Source organism: Carcharhinus amblyrhynchos, chromosome 11 (assembly GCF_965287045.1).
Source record: "Carcharhinus amblyrhynchos chromosome 11, sCarAmb.v2.hapA, whole genome shotgun sequence".
In the NCBI taxonomy this organism is placed as follows: domain Eukaryota; kingdom Metazoa; phylum Chordata; class Chondrichthyes; order Carcharhiniformes; family Carcharhinidae; genus Carcharhinus; species Carcharhinus amblyrhynchos.
The window spans coordinates 27975312-27987387 of NC_137334.1; the positions used below are offsets into that span (position 1 = coordinate 27975312).

General features: G+C 39.5%; 1 protein-coding gene across 1 annotated transcript in view; it reads left to right on the forward strand.

Moving 5' to 3' along the window:
- gtf3c3 (general transcription factor IIIC, polypeptide 3) overlaps positions 1–12076 on the forward strand; it is a 62158-nt gene that overhangs the window by 3522 nt on the left and 46560 nt on the right. The window contains exons 2-4 of the mRNA XM_080198793.1: positions 1864–1978; positions 7476–7648; positions 9865–9988. Of these exons, the coding sequence (XP_080054919.1) occupies positions 1864–1978; positions 7476–7648; positions 9865–9988 (412 nt within the window). The remainder of the gene's footprint in view (positions 1–1863; positions 1979–7475; positions 7649–9864; positions 9989–12076) is intronic.

A 12076-nucleotide genomic window follows, 5' to 3' on the forward strand; every position in this document is an offset into this window, starting at 1 on the left:
CCATTCAAAAGTCTAATGGCAGCAGGGAAGAAGCTGTTCTTGAGTTAGTTAGTACGTGACCTCAGACTTTTGTATCTTTTTCCCGACAGAAGGCGGAAGACAGAATGTCCGGGGTGTATGGGGTCCTTAATTACGCTGGCTGCTTTTTCGAGGCAGCGGGAAGTGTAGACAGAATGAATGGATAGGTGGCTCGTTTGCATGATGGATTGGGCTACATTCACGACTGTTTGTAGTTCTTTGCGGTCTTGGGCAGAGCAGGAACCATACCAAACTGTGGGTTAGAAAGTTCAGGATCCAGTTGCGGAGAGAAGAGCAGCGGTCCGGGCCACGGAGTTTGGAGATGAATTTCTAGGAATAATGGTGTTGAAGACTGAGCTGTAGTCAATGAATAGGAGTCAGACATAAGTATCTTTGTTATCTAGGTGTTCCAGGTTGAGTGCAGGTCCAGGGAGATGGCCTCTACTGTGTTGTCTACCACCTGTTGCGGTGGTAGACAAACTGTGGTGGATCCAGGTAGTCCGGGAGGGTGGAATTAATTTGTGCCATGACTAGCCTTTCAAAGGACTTCATAATAATGGATGCCAGAGCCACCGGCCAGTAGTAATTAAGGCACGCTGCTTGTCTTTTCTTTGGTACTGGCATAATGGTCGTCTTCTTGAAGCAGATAGGGACCTCAGGTTGTTGTAAAGAGAGGCTGAAGATGTCTGTGAATACCCCCGCTGGCTGATCCGTGCAGGATCTGAGTGTTTGTCCGGGTACCCCATCCGAGCCAGTTTCTTTTGGTGGATTGACCTTCGAGAAAGCTGCTCTGACGTCTCAATGGTGACCCCAGATACAGGAGGATCCAAAGCTTCCAGGGTGACGGGCATGTTCTTGTTGATGTCTTGCTCAAAACGGGCGTAGCATGCGTTGAGCTCATCGGGAAGGAGTGCGTTGGAGCCAGCAATTTTACACGCCTTCATCTTATAGCTTGTTATGTCTTGCAGACCTTGCCATAGTTGGCAGGCTAATGTGGGACTCTAGCTTGGTCTGGTACTGTCTTTTGGCATCTTTGATCGATCTCCTTAGATTGTAACTGGCTTTCCTACATAGGTTGGAGTCGCCTGACTTGAACGCCTCAGACTTAGACTTCAGCAAGCAGTGGATATCCCTTTCATCCGTGGTTTCTGGTTGGGAAATATGCAGACTTGCTTCTTTGGCACAGTCTTCTACACACTTAACAATGTAGTCAGTTACTATAGTGGCGTACTTGTTCAGGCTGGTCACAGAGTTTTTAAATACTGACCAGTCCACTGATTCCAAGCAGTCCTATAGAAATCGTCTGATTCCTTAGATCAACATTGCATAACTTTCTTTGATGGATGTACTTTAGATCCTCCTTTCATCTACACCTTGACATAACTCAAGTTGTTGAATTCAATGTTGTCACTGGAAGGCTGTAATGTGCATGCATTACATTTCAGTCTTCTGTGTAAGAAGTAAACGTGCTCTATATGATTTTTTAAATTTATTATTACAGATTATTTTTCTGGAATGAGGTATCTTATATTTTGGATGAAAACAGAAGGTGGAGGGACGCTATGAAATATAAATCATTTAGCAATAGGACTAATGTAAAGCATTTAGTAGAGTCAGAAATGTGATGAATATAAATGATTTAATAAATTGAAATGTTGCTCCTATTTGCCTCAATTGGGAATCTTTAATGTGAGGTAACTATCCTTCAGAGTGCTGGTGAGGGACTGCACTCTGAAATTTTCATAGTCAGGGAAAGGAAAATAAATAGATAACAGATGATTTTAACTTACTTTCATGCATGATTTATTTTTGCGATGTGTATCATATTATGGGTGTTTTTGTTAGGAAGCCATTGGTGATGGAGTGACCGAAGATGAAGCAGAAATCACTGCAGTGGAAGATCGGGATGGCCCTTCCAAAGCCACTCACAGCCGAACCAAGCAACAAGCAGATGATTTAGGTGCAATGTTAATTTAATTTAAAAAAGGGTTAATTGTTGTCTGTGCCTTCCTTCAGACAAACAATTATTGATGCTGTGACAGCACATGAACAAAATTAAAACTTTCAAATATTTTAGCTTATTTAATTAAATGTTAACATTTTATGCATTGTAAATTACTAATTTATAAAGCATTTGGCAAACCAAATACAGATTTACCAGGTTTGATTCTCATGTTATGTTGGTTATATCCAGCTCAGTGTCTTGCATTTAAAATAGCAGGTTGCATTATTATAGTACCTTTGGGAATCATCTGAAAGCACTTGGAGGAGGTATGGTAATGAAAAGAGATGTGAGATTGGCAGACAGTTTGATGGACAGGCAAAATGGGGATTGTTGCAGGGAAACAATGCAGAAAACAATATTTCTACTTGGCTGTACCTAACTTTTGAAAGGCAGATAGGGAAAAATGGAGTCAAGCTGGTCCTGAGGTCCATTTTATGGAAATGCTGTTCAGGTATAAAATCCTCATTTAAAGACATTTTGATCTTGGAAGCCCCCTACATTGTCCAGTATCCTTTTTTTTAGAATATTAGCCCATCTCCACCATTCCCCTACCTCCATGGAACTAAAATGTTCATGTCCAGTGTGTTCTCAACCATCTCTCAGTGAATGAAACTTCTCTGCAATAATTATGTTGCTATTTTTATCATACCATTCAGACCTATCTTTGACTACTTTGTTTATCCAAAGTAAAACTTGGGAAATCTCTTATGAAATCAGGTGATTTTCAACATCAGTAGACATTCTCTGATATAACGTATAAAGACCACAGCAGTTGCTGTTGCTGAGCAAGCCAGATTCCAGAGAGAAATCTGTCTTACTGATCATAAATCTTATTTTTGTATTGTGAAAATGAATAGGAAGAACTACTGACCCCAAAATCATAGAACTCTAGTAACTCCTTTGGGATTTTAAAATTTAAAATATTAATTTTAAAAAAGGAAAACAACTTAAGCATGTAAGATTAAAGTCACAGTTTAAAGAGTCTTACAGAGCAACCCTCAGAAATCTACTTGGTCAAAATACAAAAGTAAACTACCAACTTGGCAACAACTCCCTTAGAGATTCTAAACTATAAAAATCCAGTAATACCCAGTAAAATCCAGCGGCATGGTTGCACAGTGGTTAGCACTGCTGCTTCACAGCTCCAGGGTCCTGGGTTTGATTCCTGGCTTGGGTCACTGTCGGTGTGGAGTTTGCACATTCTCTTCGTGTCTGCGTGGGTTTCCTCCGGGTACTCTGGTTTCCTCCCACAGTCCAAAGATGTGCGGGTTAGGTTGATTGGCCGTGCTAAGAAATCCCTTAGTGTCCAGGGATGCATAGGTTAGAGAGATTAGTGGCTACAATATGTAGGGATATGGGGGTAGGGCCTGGGTGGGATTGTGTTCAGTGCAGACTCGATGGGCTGAAGGGCCTCTTTCTTTCTGCACATGTAGGATTCTATGGTTCTATTACCCGAGGCAAATAACTACTGTCATTTTAATAAAGGTACACCACACAACTCTTCCACTCAGTTGTGAAAATCCAAAAAAGGTTCAGAACAAACAGGTTTTTGAAAAAAAATCTTTTCTGGCTTGAAACTAGATGGCTGCTTGAAATTCAAAACTTTCATGCTTCGTCAGCACACAGAATTGATGATCTTCATGACATTTCTGTACACAGCCACCATAACTCAGCTAAACATCTTAATTTCAAAATCTTTTTCCCGTCTCATCTTGAATTCCATTGTCCTCTTTGAACTCAGCTTCTCCAAATATAGAAATCTGTTATGTTTTTGAGTTGCCTTTGCTTTTGGTTCAGAAAAATTAATATTCCTTCCTCTGTTTAGCTATAAAGCCTTTGTAAGTTGTAAAAATTCCTTGTCATTTCGGAACGTTCCCTTGCAATTCAGTGACTTAAAACCCAAGTCCCAACTTGTTTTGTAATGTAAATTTTGGATCAAACCCATTTAATTGTGTTTCAAACATACAAATCATTATGCATGCACGAACCCAACAGTTTTATCCTTTTATCTCTCACTCCTCATAGACAAGCTGTACTATTAACCACTCTCAGTTTAATTAATTATGGACACGGACACATACACGCACACATCCCTTTACAGATACCACCATAATCTCAAAAATGTTAAAAATACATCCATTCATCACAAACAGTTTGAGTTGCTTGACATCGGAAGTGCTAGATCTAATGGAAGTGCTAGATCTCAACATCAAGGAACATGCAATGTGGTTAAGTCTGTTGCAGCTATTGCAAATGCTTCTTGATGGAAAGGACCTTTGGAGAAAAGCTGTTGGGGGATTTCATATGCCACCAACAGAACTTTGGAGCGTATTCATTGCTCAGGAGGTGAACACTTTTTTACCACACTGCTTGCAATTATAGACAAATATAAGAACAGGAGTATGCCATTTAGCCCCTCAAGCCTGTTCTTCCATTCAATGAGCTCATTGCTGATCTGAATCCTAATTCCATCTACCCATCTTTTTTCCATGCGTTTTAATATCCTTGGCCAGCAGAAATCTTGTCATTTTCTGATTTAAAATTATTAATTGCACTTGCATCTACTGCTTTTTGTGGAGAGTTTGATACTTCCACAACTCTTTTCATGCAGGACTGTTTCTTAACTCCTTTCCTGAATGGCCTGGCCCTGATTTTGAGGTTTTATACCCAGGTCCTGGACTCTGCACCAGTGGAAATAGTTTCTACCCAATCTACCTGATCAATCATTTTCAATATCCTACAAACCTCAATCAAATCACTTCTTAACCTTCTACGTTCCAGGACAAGAAATAAATATTCTGAATAAACTGTGTGAAAACAGAACCTTAAGATAGTTCTAACATCTGCACCAGTCAATGTCGAATTATGTCTTTACATATTGTAACATTGTCTTTTGCAGTGTACCACCAATAATTGAGCAGTTCAAATCAGCGATGTTCAGAAGGCCATTATTAAATAGGCACAGATTTCTTGCGTGTTGTGGGGCTAAAAAAAAAGACATAAGGAGGAGTGAGGTGATAGAGGAGTTAAAAACAAGCCCCCCCCCCCCCCCCCCCCCCCCCATCTCAAATGATCTTACTGCCCTTCTGATATGCATGTAAACCTGTTTCCATTCAACCGCCATGGACACAATCTTTCTGGCCCACTGTGCAAGTTGATCTCCCAGTGTACTTGGAGTTTGGGGTGACTGCACAATGGTGCACTGAACAGTCTGCAGCCGGCTTCCCTGGTGAGCTTAGGCTCCACTGCACCCCCTTCCCCCTGCCAACTTGAAACTCCCGACTGCCAAAAAAATTGATAGAGTGGGAAATTGTGCAGGTTAGCTTGCTGAAAAAAAGTGAAACACCCATGTTTTCAGGCTTGTTTGGTAAGAGCAATTTTTTGGGAAGATTGCTCCCCCCCATGCCCCATGCAGGATCTCTTACATCTCTAGTACTGTATACAACTGAAGAAAGAGAATATTGGCAGTTTCTTCTTTTGGGCAGAAGAATTTTTTTCTGGAATGATATGGGGGAAGAACTTTACATCATGTGTACCTTGCCCACAGTAATATGTCCCTTTAATTTGTTTAGCCATCATGTCATATTTCAGCTGTCCTATGTCATAGGTACTTCCATATTCATTAATATTATAGAATCCTTTAACACAAAGTGAGGTTATTTAGCCGGTTTTGCTAATACCAATTGTTTTAAAGAGTTGTCCGAGTTAGTCCTACACCTTATCTTTTACCTCATAACCCTGAAGATTAGTTATCTTCAAATACATGCTCATTTGCCTTTCGTAAATTCCTATGAATCAGATTCCACCACCCTTCTGGATGGTGTTTTCCACCCTTTCTGTGAAATAATCTTTCCTCACTTCTCCACTAGTGCCTTTGCGGATTATTTTAAATCTGTGATCTCTGATTATCAATGCACTTGTCAGAGAAAACAGTTTCTTCATACTTACTCTACTCTTTCTTTAACCCTCCCTCTTCCAAGGAAAAGAGACCCACCCTCTCTAATCTGCCCATGTAATTGAAATCCTCTGTCCCTGATTTCATCCTGGAAAACGTCTGTAACATAAGAAATAGGAGCAGGAGTAGGCCATCTAGCCCTTCGAGCCTGCCCCGCCATTCAATAAGATCATGGCTGATCTGAAGTGGATCAGTTCCACTTACCCGCCCTCTCCCCATAACCCTTAATTCCCCTGTCTATCAAAAACCTATCTACCCGTGACTTAAATATATTTAGCGAGGTAGTGTAACATCTCCAAAGCATTGATACCCTTCTAAAAATGTGGTGCCGAACTGTGCACAATACAAAAGCTGTGGACTAAGGGTAATTTGTAAATATTTTGTATGATTTCCATGTTTTATATTCGCTGCCTCTATTTACAAAGCCACTTGTCCCATATGTTTTCTTAACTGCCAAATCAACTTGCTCTGTCACCTTCAAAGATTTGTGAATATGTACCTCCTGGTCCCTCTGATTTGAGCATAGATATCCTTTCTAATTATTATTTTTCTTAACTTGGATTGAACTGAAGGTATGTTTGTCATCTGTTGAATCAAACAGCAGTTTTTGATGTTGGTGCTGCATACTCATTGCTGAAGGTCATTTGTTGTTATGTTGCTAAAACTTCAAAGTTGAACAGAAGTGGTTTAAACTTGCATTAATAGACACTTAAATGCACTTTGAGCCCCTCAGCTACAATTCCCCAGTTTCCAATGAAAATACCTTTTCAGTATAACGACATCTCGCACTTTCTTGATAAATATATTCATTCGCCAGCAAGCCTCAGAACCACATCGATTGTTTTATCAGAGGAGGAAAAGTGCAACTGTCTTGTAGCAAAATCTGAAGTTAAAACTTGAAGTAGGAAGCCATAATTAGCTGAAGTACACTTGTGTCAGATATAAATCATTTACAAATTTATGCAGCCCTCTTAAATGGATGTTACTTGTGTCGAATAATGCAATGATTATAAAATATTTGATTGTGACTAGTGCTATTAAAATTAAATACAAGACCATTTAAGTCCAAGAAAGAACTTGCGCATATATATAGCACCTTTCGCATCTTCAGGACATCCAAAGAATTATTCTGTAGTGTCACTTTTGTTATGAAGTGTCAGCCTGTTGGAGGAAATAATCCTGAACCAATTTCTACGGTTTCTCTGACTTGGATTGGGTGCAAAGGAGGCATCAGAAGTGTAATTTGTAAACTGAAATAGTCTTAGCACTGTAGAGTGGCAGGTGATTTTATAATATCTGAATAAGTCTGATAGGAAAATGGAAAAAGGGTGAAGAAGCTCAGTTTCTTGGAGCATGTAAAGGCTAAAGGTTTGATGCATGTTATAAAATACATGGAGCGATGAATTGTTAATCACTGTGTTTTTACTTTAACGTTATGAATGTTCAACTTCTTTAAAACAAACATGGATACAAAATTATCAATTATTTATTCTACAGAAGAAACGTCTGATGGTGTCAGGAAGTCTGTTCATCGAGTTTTCGCTTCAATGTTTGGTGATCACGTAAGTGATGATGATGAGGAGGAACAGGAACAAAGTGAACAGCTCTCTGCTGGAGAGGTTTTTGCCTTGGAAATGGAGCTACACCGAGAACACAAGAAAATGCAAAGGGTGAGCAGGTCATAGCGCTCAGCACAAAGAAATGAGTGTAAGAAATACTTTCTGAGAAAAATGACCCTGTAATAAATCATCAATTTAGGTCCATTTCCTTCCTGGAATATTTTCTTAGTAGAATGAAAATTTGTCTAATTATTTTGCAGATTTGTTTGTGCGAAATGTCTTGAATGTGGCAGTGCGATGGCAGATAATTTTGAAAGGAGACTATGTTCAGTTTGCTGTCACATGAGAATGACTTTGTTGTCCTTTTATTATTTGTTTGCGGGTTGAGTGTGTTACCAGCTAAAGCAGCATTTATTGCCCGTTTCTAATTGTCCTTGAGAAGGTGGGGGTGAACTATTGTTTTGAATTTCTGCAGTCCATGTGCTGTAGCTACACTCACAGTGCTGTTAATTACTGTGTTAAATGGTGGTTGTCTGGTTTGTTGAAGCTGAAGGAAGTACTTGTCTGCAGGTGAGGGTTTAAAATAGCGTGCGTAATCTAAATTAAGTTGGCACAACAGTTATTTACATTAACTTTTTTTATAGATTTCCATGTCAGTGATTCAGGCCTCGAGAATATGGTTTTTACGGTGAATGGTTTATGAAATTGATTAAATAGTATGCCATAAGGTAAAGGTAATATCCATTCAAAGCTGGGATTTTCCAGACGCTGGTGGGATCTTTCGGTTCCACCAAAGTCTACAGCATTTTGTATGGCTTGCTTGCCCTGCTGCTGGGGAACTGCCACATGTGTTCGCTTAAATGAATGTGACATCAATGTTAGCAATAAGTAATCTAAAGCTGACATTTGACAGATGTTATACTAATATATGGAGAATAACGGATACAAATGAATTGTTAAGCAGAAGTAATTAATTGAGATTTCAAAAATGTCATAAGCCACAAATCCAAAACCTAAGCATCTTAATGTTCAGTTGAGATTGCTGTATATTTATAGACTATAAATATAAACATTTATATAATTCATTTATATATCTTTTGAAGACTGTGCAGAATAAGCAAGATTAGGGAATGGGAGGAGTGAGAGGTGAGGAGGAGGGGTAAGAGAAGGGATCAGGTTAGGATGAAAGAGTTAGAGGAATGAGACAGGGAGAAATGCTGAAGGAAAAGAGAGGCAGTGGGTGGCCTTCAGTCCGGAGAAAGATTGGACAAAACTGCTGCCCAGTTAGTTAGTTGGGGAAGTATCAACTTCTGATGCAGGGAATAATGTTCAGTGAGTGATGCCATTTACAAATCTAGTTCATATAAAGGAAGAGTTCAATAAATCATAAAGTTATTCAAGAGTGAGGGTGGGAAGTTGCGTTCCTGTAGCTGAATGATTGATTGACAGTCCTTTCTATAAAATATAGACACAATCCCACCCAGGCCCTATCCCCATAACCCCACGCATTTACCCTTGCTAGTCCCCCTGACAGTAAGGGACAATTGAGCATGGGCAATCCACCTAACTCACACGTCTTTGGACTGTGGGAGGAAATCCACGCAGACACGGGGAGAAGGAATACACTCCAAATAACCACAGAAATTACTGGGAGTGTTCAACATTGTCAGCCACTTTAGGACTTGAACAGCAGGTTAGGTGTAAAGATTTGCATTCTAATCAGTAATCTGTAAACTGTCTGTGCTTTATATGCTCTGTCTGAGGCCAGAACTCTCCATTCACCTGACGAAGGGGCAAACCTCAAAAGCTTGTGAGTTTACTATCAAGTAAATCGGTTGGACTTAAACCTGGTGTTGTCAGACTTTTTACTGTACTCTACTTGTGAATCCAGAGCCACAGCAATGTGGTTTACTCTCAACTACCTTCCAAGGGCAACTTGGGATGGGTCATAAATGCTGGTTAGCCAACGATGCCCATGCCCTACGAATGAATTTAACAAAAACATGATTTCAGACTTAAAGTTTGGAATTTTTTGAAGTATTGTTGTTAACTTGAAATTTCTCCTTGAATTACAGTTTGGGAATTTGTTCAGATAACAATTGCCTCATGGTTTTGTACATCAATTTGTCAATCTAGAATAACCATGGATTGAGTTTCATGCGCTTAGTTATACTCTGGATTTCATGTTTGTTCAAGCATTCAAAGGTGTTAAAAATGTTTCAAACTTAATATAGTGTTTGAACACAAATATGGTACCTATGAGGACTTGAGAATTTAACTTTTACCTTTTTTGCCTTACTTTCTCCCCATTCCCTCAAACGTTTTAGGAGAGGCGCCCTCGGAGTAAACTCCCTAAAGCTTTGAGAGGTCTTATGGGAGAAGCTAATATCAGGTTTGCACGTGGAGATCGAGAAGAAGCTGTGATGATGTGTATGGAAATCATTAGACAAGGTACAGGAATGCTTAAAGACAAAATCTTCATCTGCAAAATTATAGACCTTCAAATCAAAAAAGATACACCCAAATATGAATTCAGAATTTTTAAATTATACTTGTTCATGTGATATAAGCTCAGCTAACAAGTCCAGCATTTGTTTCTCATCCCTAAATGCTCTTTGAAAAGGTGGTGAGGAGCTGCCTTCTGATGAAAAGTCATTTAGATGCTGCTGGACTGAATAGTTTCAGCAATTTCTATTTTTACTAATGAATTTAAAATGTTGCCATTAATCAGTGAATTGTTAGAATTAATTGAGAGATTTCCACAACTACTCTTGGCCCAGATCTTCTGGCCAGCAATAATACTCTGGGCATTACCATTGCCTGTGAAGTTCCTTGCACCCTGATACAACTGTCCCTTTCTCAGCCGAGACTTTTGATTCCCAGCTGAAGCAGAAGGGGGCCAGCGGAGCCTTTCTAGGTAAGTCCAGCATGTGCAGGCAAATATATAGGGAAGAGGACATGCCTCGTTTTTATGGCACTAAAATGTTTATTTATTAGAGTCACAAGTAGGCTTACATTAACACTGTAATGAAGTTATTGTGAAAATCCCCTTGTTGCCATACCTCGGTAACTGTTCGGGTACACTGAGTAAGAATTTAGCATGGCCAATGCACCTAACCAGCATGCCTGTTGGACTGTGGGAGGAGACTGGAGGAAACTCACGCAGACATGGGGAGAATGTGTGGACTTTGCACAGACAGTGACCCAGGGTGGGAATTGAACCTCGGTTCCTGCGCTGTGAGGCAGCAGTACTAACCACTGTGCCATCGTGCTGCCCAAGTTGAAAAAAGGTAAGTTTTTTTAAGTTCTCTTTTTTTTTTAATGAATAAGTGTACATTATTGACGGATGAGTGAGCGAATGGGTAGTTGGGTCAGAGTGAACAGTTGGGTCAGAGACAGGATGGTCAGGTTGGGTGGCTGGAGTGATTGTGGGGAGTTAGTTGTGTTGCTCTGTTCAAAGTATCATGTTATAAAGCTTAAAGTGCTTAATAATATGATACCTTGTCCTGTTCTCATCCTATTCCAGTGAAACTTTTATGGTATCATCTCCGAGGCAAATATATCCTTCCTTGCATATGGAGACCAAGACTGTGCACTGAACTCAAGATGTGGTCTCACCAATGGCCTATACAATTGCTGCAACAATTTTTTTTTCTTGTACTCCAATCCCTTGTAATAATGGCCAAGATGCTATTTCCTTCTGAATTGCTTCAGAAGGAAATTGCTTCAGCACCCTATGCCAGGGTGCTTGTGTTCCTTGTACAAATGCACCTAAGTCTCTCCGAACTTCAACATTTAGAAGTTAAAGGGTTTAAAAAAAAATTCTACTTTTCATTCTTCCTACCAAAGTGTATAAACTCATACTTCTCCATCTGCCAACGTGTTGCCTGTTCACTTAACCCAACTATATTTCTGCAGCCTCTTTTTGTTCTCACGCCTTATATTACATGGACCTGATCTGGCATGATCCTTGCTGCCAACTTGAAAATGCTGTTTATTTCTACTCTGTTCCCTGAGTGCCTGTCAGTAACCAATGCTTTATCTGTACTAATAAATTACCCCCAACTCCATGAGCTCTTATCTTGCATATTAACTTTTTGTGTGGCACCTTATTGAATACCTTTTGGAAATCTAAATATGTTACATCTAATGATATCCCTTTATCCTACTGTTTACATCAAGAAGCAACTCTTCATAAATTTGTCAAGCATGATTTCCCTTTTATAAAACCATGTTGAATCAGCCTGATCATAAGTTCCAATCTGTTGGGATTGTTCTAGAATCTAGAGAATTTTGGAAAATCATAACCAGTACATCCACTATCTCTGCAGCCTGTCTCTTTTAAGTCACTGAAATGTAGACCATTAGGTTTTGGGGACTTTTTTTTTGAATGTTAATTCTTTAAGTTTCTCCAATGCTTTTTCTCTAGTGATATTAATTACCTCAAGTTCATCACTCTTGTTAGCCTCTCTTTCGGGTATGTAATTTGTGTTTTCTACTGAAAAAAATATTTTTTCAGCATGTCTACTATTTTCTCAT